This window comes from Oratosquilla oratoria, chromosome 27 (assembly GCF_046742065.1).
Source record: "Oratosquilla oratoria isolate Oo_2021 chromosome 27, ASM4674206v1, whole genome shotgun sequence".
Classification (NCBI taxonomy): domain Eukaryota; kingdom Metazoa; phylum Arthropoda; class Malacostraca; order Stomatopoda; family Squillidae; genus Oratosquilla; species Oratosquilla oratoria.
The window spans coordinates 13,320,870-13,341,319 of record NC_134803.1 but is presented as its reverse complement, the minus strand read 5'-3'; the positions used below and the strand labels follow the sequence as shown (position 1 = coordinate 13,341,319).

At 39.2% G+C, this 20,450-nt stretch overlaps 1 protein-coding gene across 1 annotated transcript in view; it reads right to left on the bottom strand.

Moving 5' to 3' along the window:
- Positions 1-20,450, bottom strand: part of MED23 (mediator complex subunit 23) — a 365,264-nt gene that overhangs the window by 177,455 nt on the left and 167,359 nt on the right. The window contains exons 11-12 of the mRNA XM_076210243.1: positions 17,003-17,114; positions 6,364-6,546 (exon numbers count right to left, since the gene is read on the bottom strand). Of these exons, the coding sequence (XP_076066358.1) occupies positions 6,364-6,546; positions 17,003-17,114 (295 nt within the window). The remainder of the gene's footprint in view (positions 1-6,363; positions 6,547-17,002; positions 17,115-20,450) is intronic.

Sequence of the window (20,450 nt, the reverse complement as noted above, 5' to 3'; positions counted from 1 at the left end):
AACATCGCACCGCCCAATCACACTTCTCTGCACCCCCTCTAAAGTCATTGAACGCCTAATACTTAAACTTGTCACACCATATATTCCCCTTGCTGACTCACAACACGGTTTTAGGCCACTACACTCCACAAACACTCTTCTGACAAACCTCACACAAAGAATTTTAGATGGCATCAATTCAGATAGGCCCCACCACAGAACACTTCTTATAACATTGGACATTAGTAAAGCTTTTGATGCTATCCCCCGCCACAACCTAACAAATAAAATATATAACACAGACATGCACAATAACACCAAAAGATGGCTGGCCAATTATCTGGCAGGCAGGAATGCTCATGTGTCATATAATGGCCAATCATCGCACATAAGAAACATTAAGAACGGAGTACCACAGGGCTCAGTTCTATCCCCCACATTATTTAATCTATACATGCATGACTTACCCACACCAGACACCTCAGAAATACAAATCTCTTCCTACGCAGACGACATAACAATCACATGCACACATTGTAACACAGACAAAGCTGCAGAAATAATCCAGCCTTACCTTGATACACTCAACACATGGTTCATCACAGACTCAAAATAGCTCCAACCAAATCTACAGCAACACTTCTCACCAACTGGACAAAAGAACACAAATACATACCTCATCTCTACATCAACAACACATACCACACACAAACACACCGAAAATTCTTGGTGTAACATACGATACATCCATGTCTTTCAAACAACACCTCACAAACATAAAAAACAAATGCACACCTAGACTTAACGCACTTAAGTCAATCACTGGAACAACATTTGGACAAAACAAAGAAACTAATATAACAATATACAAACAATGCATACGCTCAGTGATGAATTATGCAACACCCTTCAAATCATACAAAACAAAGCCCTAAAAACAATTACAGGCTGCACAAATACAACACCTACAGACCATTTACACCATGAAACAAAAGTCCTCAAAGTCAAGGACCACCTCGACATGAGAGGCACACAAACACTTGCTGCAGCCACCACAAACACATCACACCCGCTACACTACATAGCAGAACACCCACACACACCAAGAAACATTAAAACTACACCCAAAGACCTTTATTACGCACAGATACTCTCTTCTCTTCCTCCACAACCACCAAATACCAGCCTCCGGAAACATATTCATAATCATATCACTCACCGCTCCATTAACACACTGAAAGACAACACACTGCTGCATGCCAGACCCCCTGATATCCACCCTTCTGAATCCTCTCTCCCACGAAAGGACAGAGTCCACTTGGCCAGACTGCGATGCGGTCACCACCCAGCACTTCTAAGCTACCAGAAGAGGCTGGACGACCGTGTTGTGAACAGCTGCCCATACTTCACCCCATACCATACAACACATAATGGAAGACTGCATTATACACATTCATGCACGCAAACAACACAACATACACTCTATAAAGGATTTGTGGGAAAACCCAGTTTCGGCTGTGGCCTTCCTTGGGGAGACGGGACTGCTCGGACAGACAGTCTAGGGAACGACAACAACAACAACCAATTGTCCAATTTTTCGCAGTTGATCCGCAGTTCTATTGTGATAAGATGTCTGATCTCGACTCTGACGATCTTTTTAATATTGCTGTTTTTTTAGAGGCAGATAGAAAGCGCAAAAAAAAGTCAAAGTGGTGTAAGTCTTGGCTTCAAAAAAGAAACAAGCTATCCCATAATCAATTATTAGAGGAACTGAGACTAGAGCCTAAAGACTATATGAACTATTTAAGAATGAATGAATCCACATTTTTAGAGCTTCTGTCCTTGGTAACACCAATCATAAAAAAACAGGATACGATGATGGTACATAAAATTCCTCCGTTCCACTCCCAGATTTTTTTTAACTTTCTACTTTTTTGCACTCCTTCCTCCATACAGTTCTTAACGAGCCAATTTTTCTAACTACATCATCACGCGTAGCTGCGGGGTTTACTTCCTTAAATTTTGAAACAAGTATTTCATAAGCATTGTTTTTTATTATTTTATTCGAGTATTCTTTACTTTTACCTTTCCATAGGCATGGATGTTGACGGTATAATCTCTCTTACGAAATCTTTACTGTACGCTTCCATTTTTTTAGTTAGGCAGCACAACTATAGCTACAAATGCACGGTACAAAATTTTGGGCACAAGTGATAGATTTGGTTGTCCGCACCCATCCACCACTCCAACCCCAACACAGACATAAAGCTCCGCCCACAAAATATCAGGAAAATCTGAACGACTCCAACCCCAACCACGACCTGCAAATCGGGGTTGCGATGTAGGTTGTTGGAGCCCATCCACGAGAAAATTTGGTCTGGGTTGGGGTTGAAAATCGTTGTCGTGAATGGGGCCCTTAAAACCTTTCAGGAAACTTTGCCCACTGGTTCCTTACCATACAGTTCATGCCCACCTTTCATTTTGTTCAAGGAAAACTGAATCTAGTTGTAGACGCTCTCAGTCGCCATATTGCAACTATCAGAATCCTCTTTCAGTAAACCCTATACAAGCGTGCGTTGCTGCAGTGCAGAAATCAGACCCTCTTTGGAAACGTGTCATATAATTCCTTAAATCTGCAGACACAATTGATACAGAAAACTTTCCTCCTAATATCAACAATTACATTTTGGTGGATGACACTCTGTACCACAATACAAACATGAACCCAACAGATCAGTGTTTCAACTTGTAGTCCCAAACTTATACACAATTCACCTATTGCTGCACACCCTGGCAAGGAAAAATATGTTACACAAGCCAGATTGCACTATTTCTGGTTGACCATGAGGAAGGATATACACGCTTACATTGATGCTTGCCACACTTGTGTAATTCACAAAGGTCATATCAGTGGTCATGTTACAATTCTAATTTACTCTACACTTTCTAAACCATTCAACACAGTTGCTCTTGATCTTCTTAACCCCTTCCATACGGTGCCGCATACGTAGGCGGCATGAGGAGCAAGTGGATACGCGAGGCTGCCATATTGGCGTCTTGATTATATTTATTGTAGTTGCCCCTGCGTTTTTACATACTCTCTAAACTGTCTTTAATCACATTTTCTATGGTTATCAAAATTCACAGGTGAAAGAGAGAACGATCGATATAAGAGGTGACTATATTTTATGATGCGAGTATTATTACGACACGTCGTACGGCTGGCAGCGGCTGCTGCCCGCGAGATTTAAAGCCCATACTGAAGAGGTTAAGTTACAACTTACACATACCAGAAGCCAATATCTCTGTCTGTGTTGACCATTTTTCACAATTCTGTATTCTTTCACCCCTACCGGACAAAAGTGCACAACACATAGCAAAGACACTCATTGACAAATTCATATGCCCCTTCACTACACCCAAAACTCTGGATTTCTGACAACGGGACCGAATTCAACAATGAGATTCTATTACACATTTGAACATACTTTCAAATCAAGAAATGCAATACTACAGCTTATCACCCTAGTTCAAATGGCTTAGTTGAACACCAAAATAGAAAGATTCTCAATGTTCTATGACATCTTGCTTCTGATCTGCACCTTTCTTGGGATGAACATATCCCCATGATTCAAGCTTGGATAAATAGTTCCATTAATAAGTCAATATTAGAATCTCATTTTGTCCTCTTTGGCTCGGACAAAAGGCTCCCTTATGATCTTCTTTCAGAATTACCTCCCATTTACAACTTCAATAATTACGTAAAGGTCAAAGTAGCAGATTTCAATAATTTGTTCAAAAGAATACATAATACTCCTCATCTAACTAAGGATGAAATGGTCTGTTTATATAACAAATCAGCTAGAGCTTGTACCCTTGAAATTGGACATTGTTTACACCCTTAACCACACCCCCACCTCGAAGCTCTCCCCTAAATTCTCCAGATCCTATCATATCTGTGGACATGAGTCAATAAACAAAGTTAAAGCACTCAACTGCATGACCTTACGGAGACTGTCTTGCATAAAGATCATATCAAAAGAGTTCCCCGTGGCCTTGACATAGAAACCATTCCTTCACAGAATCATACTATCCCTGCAATAGAGGACCAATACTCTCAACCAAAAACTCCAGTTCTTCTTCCCCGCTATGATCTTCAAAATTGAGCAACAATTTGTTAACATCTATATTCTTGCCTAGGTGAATGGAAGCAATACCTACTTTCTGCAGTGTATCTTCATGCCAAGGTCCTGCAACAGGCCTTGCCTGCCTTGTTTTATTTTATTTTCTATCTTCTTAGCACCAATATTACTGGGGTCAGTGATAGTGGACTGAGCCATGTTATCATCTCCCTTCGCTAGTATCATTATCTCCAATATTCACCTTCACTGGTCTCATCATCTTTAATACTCAGCATAGCTGTCATCTCCCTTTGATACCTACCATGCACATGCACAATGAAAGTAGCCTTTGACTACATGGATGAAGAAATGGTAAAAAAAATAATACTTACATGGATAAGACCAAAATTAGAATACGCAGTGTCACTATGGACACCTAGTTAAAAAAATAAATAAATATATAAATAAAAAATAAATAAATGAAAATAAAGAAACTAGAAAGAATTCAAAGAGTAATGACAAAGATGGTACCAACACTTTGCAATTTGACATACGAACAAAGATTGGATAAACTGAATCTACCAACCCGGGAACAAAGAAGAGAACAAGGTGATTTACTAACCATTTACAGGATTATGAAAAGGATGGAAACTCTTGATAGGGATGACCTACTAAAATGGGACAGAAGAAATACAAGAGGACACAAGAAGAAACTTAAGAGGGACAGTTACAGAAGAGGTCTGAAAAAGAATAGCTTTCCACACCTAGTGACAGATATCTGGAACAAACTGAATGAGGAAACAGTGAGTGCTAAAACTATACATGACTGTAAGAAAACTGGATGTAAAAAGATGCAATAGCAGGTCACTATGAGCATAGCTCTTTTCTCCCAAAGGAAGGTTCATTGTTCAAGTGACCCAGCTCACCAACTTTTCCGGGTGATGCCCTTTCAGCGAAGAATAGATTCCAGCATCTCAAGTCAAACCACCTGTATGAACAAAATGCTTTTCTGGCACCTCTCGTCGCATCGCATCCAATACAACCAAACCTTCCAATTATTCTTATAGCTAATATGGCAACAGCCTACTCTTACCATCTTTGGCAACCTCTGTACATGTGTAAATAGAAAATGTTTCTGGCAACCCTCCAAGGTTTCATTGGAGCTTGACTTGCATTTTGTAAACCTCTGTACATGTGTAAATAGAAAATGTTTCTGGCAACCCTCCAAGGTTTCAATGGAGCTTGCCTTGCATTTTGTAAACTGTCAGACTCAGTAATGTCAAGAAGACAAATCGAGTTTATTTCACCATTTAACCCCTTCCATACGGTGCCGCACACGTAGGCGTCATGAGGAGCAAGTGGATTCGCGACGCTGCCATATCGGCGTCTTGATTATATTTATTGTAGTCGCCCCTGTGTTTTTACATTCTCCCAAATGTGCCCTGAAATTCTCTGTGGTTTTCAAAATTCGTGGGTGAAAGAGAGAACGATCGATATAAGCGGTGACTATATTTTATGATGCGAGTATTATTACGACACGTCGTACGGATGGCATTGGCTGCTGCCCATGAGATTTAAGTCCCGTAGTGAAGTGGTTAACCTACAACCTATATTTCCTAAATGCTGTATTTGCTGTCATCAACTCTTTCATCCGCATTAACCTTGAAAAAGCTTCCTTCCACTCCACTACATGCTTACCTATCTCTTCACTTACTAGTATACCCACCCCTTCTCTCCCTCATCTTCACTTCTGAGATCCTCTCAACTACACTTCCAAACTCAAACTTGCCCCTCCCTTTCAATTTAGTTTCACTCAATGCCAACACATCTATCTTCTCACAAACATACTGCCTATCTCTTCCCTTTTAATGGTAAAAGACAGTAAGTTGATTGGAGAGACAGCATACTGGAGGGACAGTCGCAGTATAATAAAGTATCATCATTTCTCTATGAACAGAGATTTCCTCTACCACAGACAAAATGATGTATGGCTATAGTCTGTAGGGGCGCCCAATATAGTATCAGCTGCATGCTACTTAGCAGCTTTCAACCCCACAATAACATGCAGAATACCCCAGATGGGGTACATTTAAAATATATACCAATGGTTGATATCAATGCCACTAAAATTTTGAGTTGGTAATAATTTCCTGTTGATTCGTTATTACAAAAAGCAACCTTTTTGACAACCTACACAGTATGCAAGAAAGTGTGACAAAAAGCTTACAATAAACTGCAAGCCTCTCTTGACATCTCTACATACCTGTGTAATATGGTGTATGAGACTCATCTTTACATGAACAGTGAGTGAGTCAAGAAGAGTCATGCTAAGTGGAGTTGTGCTCCCTAGTGCCACACAGTTGGTACCTGGCATGGGTGTAGTAGACTTGGTATTGGTACCCTGAATACTTTCCAGAAGTGCAAAACTTGGGCGCTGGAAATAGTCCTGCAAGGTATAAAGACATGTTTGTTGTATGCATTTGGGTGGTTGCACTGATGACACAACTTTGATGTGAATCTCATTATTTTACTGAAAATATTGACACATTTCAATGAGTAATAAAGTTATTTTACAGGTAAATTAATCATCAACACATCTGGTGTTTATGTATATATATATACATACATATACTAAGGGCTTTTCCCCCCTTACAAGTGAGGTAACCAAAGTCAAAAGCATAAATCAAATCCCATCCATTTCATCTCCACATATTCCACTCCCATTCACCACCCCTCCCTACCTCTACTTGATTCCCCCTGGATGATGGATCATTTCTGCATCTCGCCCACTGCCCTGGGTCAGAAGCAATGCAGCAAGACATAGCGCATTCACAGCAAAGGTGCTACATTTAATCGGCAATCCCGCCTCTCCATCATCTCATGAAGAAAAAGAGAAGACTGGGAATAATTCCCTTTGGGGTGCATCAAAATATCATTCACACATACTCTTTAATTACCACCACCCCCACTCCCATGCATCACAGCATCATCCATACACAACCATTCTCCACTCCTCACTCCTATCTTCTGTCATTTCTTTCCCTTCCTCAACAGACATCTCCCTCTTTTCCAATGCCCCTTTCACCCCATCCATCCATCTCATCCTTTGTCGCCCCCTCACGTTCATTTCATCTACCTCTGCCTTCCACACTTGTTTTACTAATCTTTCTCCACTCATTCTTTCCATGTGTCCAAACCACCCCAACATAATTTCATCAACCCTATCTCCCAACTCCTTTTGTAACCCTGCTTTCCTCTTTACCTCCTCATTTCTCACTACCTACCAACTTCTCAGACATTTCATCTCAAACACATTTAAACTCTTTCTCTCTTCCTCTCTTATGTCCCAGGTTTCTCTCCCATACAGTACTATCAGCACAATGCAGTATAATTGAATTTGGGAAAAGCATGAATAGGGTATCAGGACAGTATAAAATTGACGGAAAAGAAGTAAGGGAAGTAAATTCTGAGAGGGACCTAGGAGTAATCATCACCAAAGACATGTCACCAGATAAATATATATAAATAAAATAGTCAGAGAAACATACAATTTGTTGAGAAAAATAAAGGTGGCCTTTAAATATCTGGATAAGGAAATGATAAAAAAAAAATTACAAACACTGATAAAGCCAAAACTGGAATATGCAGTACTGATATGGTCACCCAGTACAAAAAAAAGAACATAAGAAAATTAGAAAGAATACAAAGAGCAATGACAAAGATGGCCCCAACACTTTCAAACCTGACATATGAACAAAGACTGGCCGAACTGGAATTGCTGACCCTGGAACAAAGAGAATGAGAGGACCTACTAACCATCTGCAGAATTATGAAAGGAAAAGAATGCCTTGCTAGAGAGGACTTATTAAAGTGAGACAGAGGAAAAACAAGAGGACATGTAATGAAACTCAAAAAGGACAACTTCAGAAGTGACCTGAAAAAGAACAGCTTCCCACACAGAATGATAGATATCTGGAACAAATTGGATGAAATTAGTGTGTGCAAACACAATACAAGAATTTAAGAACAAACTTGATCTTGCAAGATACAAAAACAGGTCACCACGAGCATAGCTCCCCTTCCGTAAAATACAACTAGGTAAATATAATCTCTTAGTATCCATCCCCAAATGTCTATTTCTCATTACACTTTTTAATCCCCCAAGGCATTACCGTATTTTTCGGACCATAAGGCGCACCCGTAATTTGCTATTCCCGTCCTTACATAAGACGCACCTGACTATAAGGCGCACCTGGTCTTGTCATTGGATAATCATGCATATACGAGTGCATTCAGAACTGAACATTTTCGTTGTTGAATGAGAAAAATCGGTTGGGATTTAGCAAAATTACAAAAATGAATTATATATCTTTTCTATTTTGGTCAGTGAAATCAGACCACCTCCATGGACAGTCTGCCCTGCCAATACCCCTCAAAAACAACATAAATACGTTACGGGAATTATGGGGAATAAAACCAACATTAGCAGTTTTATTCCCGTAATTCTCTATTCACTTAAAAACACATGATTTATTACAAATGACAATAAATTTTTAGTTTCGACCATGGGCGCAATATAGCAATAGAAATTTAATTATTAATTTTGTGAATTATAATGTATCAACGTAATATGCAATTTTATGAGCGGAAATAAAAATCAAAAGGTACTAAAACAGAATTCGTAAGTAACGAAGTCGTGTCGGACGATGGTACGCCATGCTTGTTATGATAGATGCCGACGTCGAAGAAATGAAAGGATAAATTCGTCTAACCTAACCTGTGTTTAATACATCATTACCTGCAAATTAAATGTCATCCGGCTTGCCCTCGTCGTCGTCGTGAGAGATGTTGGCAGGCTTAACCACTTAATCAGCTTGCAGGGTATACAAAGTTTTTGCAGCTTGAAGGAATGCATGTATCTCCGCTCCATAACATTCCTTCAAGAAAATGTACCTGGCGAGGTACTGTCGTTAGTACCGAGGCCGTCAATTGACAGACGACAAGACGGTGTCCCGATCCTATGCTACCGACTTCGTTCATTAGCATATTTGCTTGTATCAAGGTATGTTATATTTTCATTTCCACCCACAAAATTGCATATTGCGTTGGTACATTTTAATTTTCTATTGCTATATTGCGCCCATGGTCGAAACTTAAAAAATAAACAAATGACTACAGTCGGAGTGGAGCGAGACTAGACCAAAGCAAAATAGCTGTCTGTTGTGAACACTATCATGTTATAGCCATGATAGTGTGAATGAATCCGGTGGCAAGGACTTGAAAACTGTCGAAGTTTTCGCAATTTTCTTGTCAAGATACATGCATCTTGGTTATAACTTTTGCTAGGCCTATGCCCTGTCACCGTCGGCAGGCTAGCTACGAAACGTGTCAAAATAGTACATCACTGTCCGAGGCATTTATTGCACTGAAGCCACACATAAGGCGCACCTCATGATAAGGCGCACCACTCGATTTTGGCCGATTTTAAGGATTTTGCCCGCGCCTTATGGTCCGAAAAATACGGTACTTACTTCTCTCAATCTACTTTCTGCCTTTACCTCCACTCCTCCCTTTCCCACCACATTCGCCTCCAAGCCTCTCTCCCTTAATACTCACTTCCATTTTGTTGCCATCCTTTCCCCTTGTACATCTCATCACCTTACTTTTACCACATTTATCTTTAACTTCCTTTTTTCACACACCTTCCCAAATTCTGTCACTAACTTCCTTAATACGTTCTCTGATCCTGCTACAGGCACAGTGTCATCAGCAAATAACAACTGTATTATTTTCCATTTTTCTCCATTTCTTTAACCATCTCCAATCCCCAGCCCATTACCCTTTTGTTTACCTCTCACACCATCCCATTCATGTAAACATTGAACAGCCATGGTGACATGACACATCCCTGGCAAACTCCCACCTTTACTTCAAACCACTCGCTCTCTGTTTTTAATTCTAACACAGGCTAGTAAAAACTTTTGACTGTTCTTAACAGCTTCCCTCATATCCCATATATCTGCAATATCACCCACACTACCTTCCTGTCTACACTTTCATAAACCTTTTCCAAATCCATAAAGGCCAAAAAACATCCTTACATCCCAAAGCTTTCTCCCATATCTGCTTTACCACAAAAATCTGATCCACACAACCCCTACTTGTCCTAAATCCACACTGTTCCTCTCCTAATCCTCTCACTCAAAGCCCTCCCACAAGTCTTTACAACTACACTCAATAAACTGATCCCTCTGAAACTACTACACTAATACTTGTCGCCTTTTCCCTTGTAAAGTGGAATTATACAAGCACTCTTCAAGTCCTCCAGCACTCTACCCTCTTTTAGACAAACATTAAACAACCTCAACAGCCAGTCCACCTTCAGTGTACCTCCCTTTTCCAGATACTCCACATGAATCAATCTTACCCAGGTGCCATACCTACTCTCATCATTTTAATAATTGCTTTCACCTATTTTTTGCTTAAAAGTGGCAGTCTGCCGACAAGATTGACTAGATAAACACCATATGAGGACGGAGCCTTTATTTGTACGACGTTTCGCTTATTACAGCTTTTTCAAGTACAAGTTGAGATACAAATGCTTGAGATTAAATAAGGGGAAAGGAGGGAACGGGGAGAGAAAAAGAGGGGGAGGAGGAGGAGGAGGAGGAGGAGGAGGAGGGTGGGTGTCCTTTCCCAGTGTCCAATCCCCCCACCCTCCTCCTCCTCCTCCTCTTCCTTCCCCCCCCCCTTTTTTTCTCCCCGTTCCCTCCTTTCCCCTTATTTAATCTCAAGCATTTGTATCTCAACTTGTACTTGAAAAAGCTGTAATAAGCGAAACGTCGTACAAATAAAGGCTCCGTCCTCATATGGTGTTTATCTAGTCAACCTATTTTTTTCTTATTTCTCTTCCATTTTCTTCATTCATCACTGGTATTTTCTTAACGTCTCCCATTGCAACTATCTTTCCTTCCATATCCTCCTTCACATTAAGAAACTCCCTAAAATACTCTGTTCATCACCTCTTACTGACATCTCTTCCACTATCATCTCTCCATCTGCACCTTTTACCTTTTCTTCTCTAGGTCGATAACTTGGTCTAATGAAAAAAAAAAAAAAGAGAGAAAAAAAAAAGTGAGTTATAAATTATTAATGTACAAAGAAGTAGCTCTACTAAGGAAAGCCAATGAGGAGAATTATAGGGAGATAGATGACTTAAAAAAGGAATTAAATAAATTAAAGGGAGAAAATGAAGATATAAATTGGAATGAAGCATTAAAAAAGGAGATAAAAGATCAAATGCAGGCAGTGACTGAAAAGGTGGAGGAAAAAAATCAAAGAAAATTACTTACAGGAAATAAAGAAACAGTGGAAAGTAGAACAGGAATGTCAAAAAGTATCCTTTAAAGAAATGGTGGAGTAACAGGTCAAGGAGAATGAAAAGGAAACGGTGATCCAAGTGATTAAGGAGAAAGGCAACTTAGTTAGGGACACAGTGGATAAAAAAGATGCATTGTAATCTTTGGCATTAAAGAGAAGCATGATGTTCCTAGATATCAGAGGGAAAAGGAGGAGAAAGAGATCCCTAAGGAAATTCTAAAAGAATTACAAGCAGAAAAACAGGGTTTAGATAGGGAAATTGAGGAGACTTATAGAATAGGTATATACTCTAAAGAAAAACAATACAGGCCACTGAAAGTAAAGCTTAGATCACAAACAATTGTAGAGGAAGTACTATCCAGAACAATGAAATTAGCAAACAGTGAACAACACAACATGAAATAGTATGTACAAAAACCATTCATGAGTTTAAAAGTAAACTAGACACTGCGAGATACAAAGGCGGGACACCACAAGCATAGCTCCCCTTCCCGCAAAATACAACTAGGTAAATACAAAAATATACATACATACATACATATACCAAGGCTTTTTCCCCCTTCCAAGGGAGGTAGCCAAAAAGGGAAAGGCATAAAAACACTCCCACCCATTTCATCCCTAAATACCCTCCACACCCCTCCCACCCTTCCTCTCATCTGAGCACCTCCTGGATGACGGGTCATCCCTGCACCCTGCCCACCGCCCTGGGTCAGAAGCAGTGTCGCAAGACACAGTACATCCACAGCAAGGCCGCTTCATTTAATTGGCGACCCCCCCTCTCCGTCCCCCTTTGCATAAAAGGCGAGGACGGGGAGAAATCCCTTCGGGCTGCGTCAAAAATTTACTCATACATACTACCCCACCCATTCCTCCTCATGCAGTCACAACATCATCCATATACAACCATTCTCCACTCACCTCTGTCTTCCGTCCTCTCCCTTCCTTCCTCAACAGACATTCCCCTCTTCCCCAAAGCCCCCTTCACCCCATCCATATACAAAAATATATGGATAAAAAAAGAAACGAGTGAAGAAAAAGAAAAAGAACTTAGAAACAAAGCGAATGAAAAAAACAAAATAAATAAATAAATAACTGAAACTGAGAGGAATGATTTTTTTTGGAGAGTGGTGGACCTGAGACTGAGAAAATGGTGCATAAGGAAAAAGGAAACAAAGCAGGCAGAAAAAGATGAGAAAGGAAATTAAAAATAGCTTATACCAACATAGATGGAATAACTTCAGGAATGAATGAATTAAATGATTATCTGGCCTTAGAAAAACCAGACATAATGGGAATAGTAGAAACTAAATTAAAGTGTACTCTACCACCCACACTGTGGACAAGGTTTATACAATTGTTGGACGTAGAATAGAAAGGATAAGCAGGGTGGCGGAGTATTAATTTTGACTAATAAAGGTTTAAATGTAACAAAAATAACTGAAGGAGAAAATAATGTAGAATCAATTACGAAGCAAGTTGAAAGAAAATATATGAAGAGGAGAAAATTTGTAGTGGTGTATGCGCCCCCCAAAACACAGTCCTGGACAGAAAGTGATCATTCCAAAATATTAGAATATACAAAATACAAATTAACTAATATACTGAAGGACAGAGGAAAGATAGGGTAGTGGGTCAGGGATTGGAGATGGTTAAAGAAAATGGAGAAAAGTGGGAGGTGAGCCAGCTGTTGTTTGCGGACAACACTGCGCTTGAGGCAGGATCAGAGGAGGGATTGAGGAAGTTGGTGACAGAGTTTGGGAGAGTGTGTGATAGAAGAAAGCTGAAGATAAATGTGCGTAAATGTAAGGTGATGAGATGTACAAGGGGTGAAAGTGGCAGTAGACTGGAAGTGAGCATTAAGGGAGAGCGACTGGAGGAAGTGGATAGTTTTAGATACTTGGGTGCAAATGTGGCAGGAAAAGGTGGAGTGAAGGTGGAGGTAGAATGTAGATTGAGAGAAGCAAGTAGATGCCTTGGTGGATTAAAAAGTGTAATGAGGAATAGACATTTGGGAATGGATGCTGAGAGGAGACTGTATGAAGGAGTGATTGTGCCAACAGCACTGTATGGGGCAGAAACATGGAACATAAGAGAGGAAGAGAGAAGAAGTTTGAATGTGTTTGAGATGAGGTGTCTGAGAAGTATGATGGGGGTTACTAGGCTAGATAGAGGGAGAAATGAGGAGGTGAGGAGGAGAACAGGGGTGGAAAGGGAGTTGGGAGATAGGGTTGATGAAAGAGTATTAGAATGGTTTGGACACATGGAAAGAATGAGTGAAGAAAGACTAGTAAAAGAGGTATGGAAGGCAGATGTGGAGGGAGTAAACATGAGGGGACGTCCTAGGATGAGCTGGATGGATGGGGTGAAGGGGGCTTTGGGGAAGAGGGGAATGTCTGTTGAGGAAGGACAGGAGAGGGCAGAAGACAGGGGTGAATGGAGAATGGTTGTATATGGATGATGTTGTGATGCATGAGGTGGAATGGGGGGTAAGGTAGTATGTGTGAGCAAAATTTGACGCAGCCCGAAGGGATTTCTCCTCGTCTTCTCCTTTTATGCATGGGGGGACGGAGAAGGGGGTCGCTGATTTAATGAAGCGGCCTTGCTGTGGATGTGCTGTGTCTTGTGACACTGCTTCTGACCCAGGGCAGTGGACAAGGTGCAGGGATGACCCGTCATCCAGGAGGTGCTAAGATAAGAGGGAGGGTGGAGGGATGTGGAGTGTATTCAGGGATAGAATGGGTGGGAATGATTTTATGCCTTTTCCTTTTTGGCTACCTCCTTGGTATATGTATGTATGTATGTATGGGTGACTTTAATTCAAAAGAAATATGTTGAGAGGAAATGACAGTGACAGGTGGAGAGGAATTCTGGGGCAACGTCCTGCTCGACATGACCATCGAATACACAATGATTCAGTGGATAAGGGAAAACACCAAATACAGAGGTAGTGAAGAACCATCAAGGCTGGATTTAATACTTATGACAGAGCCTGAAATTGTCGACAAAATTGATTATAAAACTCTGATAGGAAAGAGTGACCATGTGCTAATAGAATTTCTGTTGAAAGAGCAAATGGATCAAAGTAGAAATGAAAAACATAGAATAGGAAGACTAATGTACAACAAATCAAGTTTTGAGAAACTCAAAAAATTCTTTCGCAACATGAACCTAAATGAAGAAACAGGGATGGAAGAGAAATGGAGTATACTAAAAGAAATTTATAATGAGGGAGTGAATAAATATGTACCACAACAAAAAAAGGAAAGAACACACATAAAAACCTGGTACAACAAAATATGTAGTGAGGCTAAGGATAAAAGAGACAAAGCTTGAAAGAAATGGAAAAAATACAAGAAAACAAGCAAATGGCTAACATACATCAAACTAAGAAATGATTATGTAAAAATACACAGAGATGAAAAGAGAAACTACAAAAAAAAAAAAAAAAAATAGAAAAATGCAAGGAAGCACCCAAACTATTTCATAGGTATATAAATGGCAAACTGAAGAATAAACAAGAAATAGAAAAGCTGTGGCAGGGTAAATACGAATATACAGAAGAACTGGAAATGGCTGAAATTATGAACAACCACTTCAAATCAGTATTCACAATATAAAACTCACCTAACTGTGAGGAAATAGATATCTCCCTCAATGAAAGAAATAATTGTAAAACAGAAGGAAATCAGCGGCCAAATCAAAACCCTTGATGTCAGAAAATCACATGGTCCAGATGGAATTGCAAATTGGATACTGAAAAAATGCATGGAGGAATTAACAGATAAAATATACAATATAATTAAATTCTCACTTCAAGAAGGAAAGGTGCCACAGGACTGGAAGAATGCAAAAATTGTACCGATTTATAAGGGAGGAAACAAGGAAGATCCATCAAATTACAGACCGTTATCCCTAACAAGCACAGTAGCAAAAATTTGTGAAAAGGTCATCAAAAATAGATGGGTTAAAACATTTGAAAGCAAAAACTATACTGAATCCAAATCAATTTAGATTCAGACAAGGAAGATCATGTACAACAAACTTGATCTGCTTCTACTCGAGATTAATATAATACATGAGAGATGGTTGGGCAGACTGTGCCTTTATGAACCTATAAAAGGCATATGATAAGGTACCACACAAGAAACTAATAAGGAAAATAGAGTCAATAGGTGGCATCAGAGGAAAATTATTGGAATGGATGAAAGAATTCTTGACTGGGAGGAAAATGAGAGTAGTAATTAGAGATAAATTCTCAAATTGGGAAGAAATGATAAGTGGTGTCCTGCAGGGTTCAGTACTGGCCCTGATCATGTTTGCCATATACATAAATGACATGGATGAAGGAGTAGAGTGTTATATGGATTTCTTTGCAGACGACGCAAAAATACTAAAGAAAGTAAGAATGGAGGATTGCAACTCATTACAACAAGACTTGGAAATGGACTCAAAAGTAGGAAGTGAAATTCAATATCAAGAAATGTAGTATAATGTAATTTGGAAAAATTAATAACAGAATATTGAAAGATTATAAAATTGGTGAGGACAAGGTCAAAAAAGTAAACTTGGAAAAATACCTTGGAGTGATGATCAGCAAAGACATGGCACCGGACATATTAATAAAATGGTCAGAGAAACCTACAATTTATTCAGGTCAATAAAAGTGGCATTTGTCTATTTGGATGAGGAAATTATATATATATATAATAAAAAAAAAAAAAAAAAAAAAAAAAAAAAAAAAAAAAAAAAAAAAAAAAAAAAAAAAAAAAAAAAAAAAAAAAAAACTACACTAATAAAACCAAAACTCAAGTACACAGCAACACTATGGACACCCAGTACCAAAAAGAATATAAAAAGATTAGAAAGAATACAAAGAGCAGGAGGTGCTAAGATAGGAGGGAGGGAGGAGGGTGGAAGAGAGTGGAATATATGGGAAATGAAATGGGTGGGAGTGATTTCTATGCCTTTTTCTTTTTGGCTACCCACCATGTAAGGGGGAAAAAGCCTTTGGTATATGTATGTATATGTATGTACAAAGAGCAACAACAAAACTGGCATTAACTCTTTCCAAAATGACATATGAACAAAGATTGTCCAAATTAGAATGATCAACTCTGGAACAAAGAAAGGAAAGAGACCTACTATCTATAGAATTACGAAAGGAATGGAAATCTTACATAAGAATGATTTATTGAAATGGGACTATGGAAAAACAAGAGGACACGGAAATAAATTAAAAAAAGACAATTACATAAGAGATCTGGAAAAAAATAAAAATAAAAAAAAAGCTTCCCACACAGAGTGATACATACCTGGAACAAATTAGACAAAGAAACAGTGTGTGCAAACACTATTAAAGATTTTAAGAAAAAACTTGATGCTGAAAGATACAAAGAGGGGTCACCACAAGCATAGCTCCTTTCCCTTTAATACAACTAGGTAAATACACAAGTCCACACTCTGCTCCTTATGAATATAATTACATGGTATGAGTCAGTGAGATTATGTAAGGCCTGACCTACCTGATTTGTAGAGTATGCATTAAGAAGAAGGGCAATTCGATAGTCAGGTGTTGCTGGAGGAATAGGTGGCATGTGTGTGACCTGAGGGTTGTGGGCCAAAGTCTGCAGGAACCTGGTGGTCATTAATACAATAGTTATACATGGCAAGGTGAGAAATAAATACATAATATATAATACTTACTAAAAATCTTTTTACCACTTACAAGGAGGTTACCTGATTCAAAGAAAATTCATATACAATAAAACCCATTCAATGCCCTACTCATTTCAGATCTCATGAAATATTATCCTTGTTTCCTACCACACTGCTTGGGTCAAGAGCACACTGTAATACACCACAATGCTTCCACATACTTATATAGTTAGTTTAAGAACATAAGAACACATAAGAGTAAACGAGACTGCAAGAGACCATAAAGCCTACACTAGGCAGCTCCATATCCATCACCACCTGTCATCCCCATCCATAAAGTTATCTAATCGTTTTTTAAAACAACTGATAGTTTCAACGCTTACTACATGGTTACTAAGTTTATTCCATTCATCAACCACCCTATTAGTAAACCAATTCTTGCCTATTTCCTTTTTAAATCTAAATTTGTCCAGTTTATACCCATTACTGCGAGTCCTGCCCTGTTGTTTTATTATGATGACCTTGTTTGCATCACCTTTGATCCACTTGAACACTTCTATTAGACCACCCCACACTCTGCATCTTTCAAGAGAGTGTAAGTTAAGGTACTTAAGCCTTTCTTCATAAGGCAAATTTCTGAGTCCATGTATCATTTTGGTCATTCTTCTCTGTACTGATTCTAGTGAATTTATGTCCATTCTGTAGGACGGAGATCAAAACTGTACCGCATAGTCAAGGATGGGTCTAACTATCGCTAGATAGAGTTTAATACTTACCTCTGCACTTCTATTCGTTACCATACTAGCAATGAAACCTGATGATTGTTAGCTTTATTTCTGGTGCTAATGCACTGCTTCCTGGTTTTAAGGTCCGGACTCACCAGAGCTCCCAAGTCCCTCTCGCACTCAGATGTTTTTAAAAAGGTCTTATCTAGGCTGTATGTATTTTTGGGGTTGTGTAGCTCTACGTTTAACACGCTACACTTAGAGATATTGAAGTTCATTTGCCATTTCACCGACCATGTTAACAATTTATTAAGATCATCCTGCAGAATCTCTGCATCGTCTCATGACCTAATTAGGCGTCCTATTTTAGTGTCGTCCGCAAACTTACTAACATCACTATTTATCCCATTGTCTAAGTCGTTTATGTACATAATGAACAACAAGGGACCCAAAACCGAGCCCTGGGGGGACCCCGCTAGTAACATTGCCCCACCTAGATTTTACTCCATTTATGGTGACCCGCTGTTTTCTGTTACTAATCCAAGCTCTAATCCATTCTAACACTTTTCCTCTTATGCCATGGGCTTTGATTTTATTTAGCAGTCTCTGGTGTGGCACCTTGTCGAACACTTTGCTAAAGTCAAGGTAAATAACATCGTAATTATCATTGTATTATATATTTTAGTGTAAAAAGATAGAAGATTAGTCACACATGACTTACCCTTGGAGAAACCATGCTGTGAATCACGAATTAAATTATGTCCTTTGATGTGTCCTCTGAGTCTATTTACTATTACAGGTAAACGTCGACTTACGATGGCCGCGACTTACGATTGTTCGACTTTACGATGACGACGACGATATGATAATTTAACCCCTTCCATACGGTGCCGCACACGTAGGCGTCATGAGGAGCAAGTGGATTCGCGACGCTGCCATATCGGCGTCTTGATTATATTTATTGTAGTCGCCCCTGTGTTTTTACATTCTCTCAAATGTGCCTTGAATCCCATTCTCTGTGGTTTTCAAAATTCGCGGGTGAAAGAGAGAACGATCGATATAAGCGGTGACTATATTTTATGATGCGAGTATTATTACGTCACGTCGTACGGCTGGCATTGGCTGCTGCCCGCGAGATTTAAGTCCGTACTGAAAATACATATTATAGTGTTTGAATATGGTAAAAAGGATAAAAATAATTAAATAAACTACTGTACATGTTTAATAGGCTATATTCAGTATCTCTGGTGGTTAATATACAGGTAGGCTAGGTACAGTGACCACGGAACAGTGATACACAAATTGGGGATCGACTTACGATGAAATCGTCTTACGATGGCTCTATCGAAACCTAATGCCATCGTAAGTCGACGTTTACCTGTATTGATTCTAGCATTTTCCTATAACCGATGTCAAACTGATTGGCCTGTAGTTGCATATAGATGATCTATCTCCCTTCTTAAAAACAGGAACAACGTTTGCCTGACTCCAAGCACTTGGCACAAAACCAGTGTCTACCGATTTATTGAATATTTCAGTTAACTGGTCGCAGATTTCAAATTTACACTCCTTAAGCATTCTTGGAAAAATTTCGTCTGGACCCAGAGATTTTGTAGCTTTAAGTCTTTCAATCTGCTTGACTACTTCTTTACTAATGCTGATATTAGATAGACTACTTTCTTCATCCCCTCTGAAAATCGGATCACAGTCAGGTACTTTATCTAACCTCTCATTAGTAAACACCAATAGAAAATAATTGTTAAACTCCTCATTCATTTTTTCCTCCGATTCTACCATGACATTTTCATCATTTTTAATTGGTCCTATTCTTTCTTTATTTTTTGTTCTATAGAAATGAAAGAAACCCTTTGGGTTGGATTTTGCCTGACTGGCCCTGTTTCATCATATAGGAGAAATACCTAATAGTAACTTCAAAAACACAAAGAAATTAATTGGGTCATCACAGATCTTTTTCCAATATAAGCAATTTCCCCATTGGCAAACTAGAGACTCTATAGAATAAAAAGCTTCTTCCCCCTTATAAGAGATAGCCAGCCAAGGCATGCACCCACTCCTGCTGATACCACTACCAAAGACTATATAGGAAAGATGGGAAAGCTCACAGAGAGCCGCGTCCACATACATTTTAGTGTGCGGCTCTCTCACGTCAATCACCAGTTTTAACTGCATCGTCTGTTTGTTTACAATTAAGCGGGACATTCAATCATGAATGGGCGGAACTATCACCCATGTGTGGTGTGCAAAAAGAAGAAAAATTACTCCCCATCTGATTTTTCACGTTTTTCCTAAAGATAAAGAAAGGTAAGAGATTCAACATCCACAGTACATGGAAACTTTAACAGAAAATGGAGGAATAACATAGAACATAGTTAAAATCTTCTTTATGTCAGTGCATTGTCACTTAGCTTGGAAATGAAAATTATAGATGAATACCTTGAAAATATCTAGAAATATGATTTGATCATGTCAAATTCATACCATATCTTTATGGCAGTCCCAGGCAGGCACAGCAATGGATGGAGGGGGTGGGAGTGGTTTTGTGCATTCTTTTTGGCTACCCCCCTTGTAA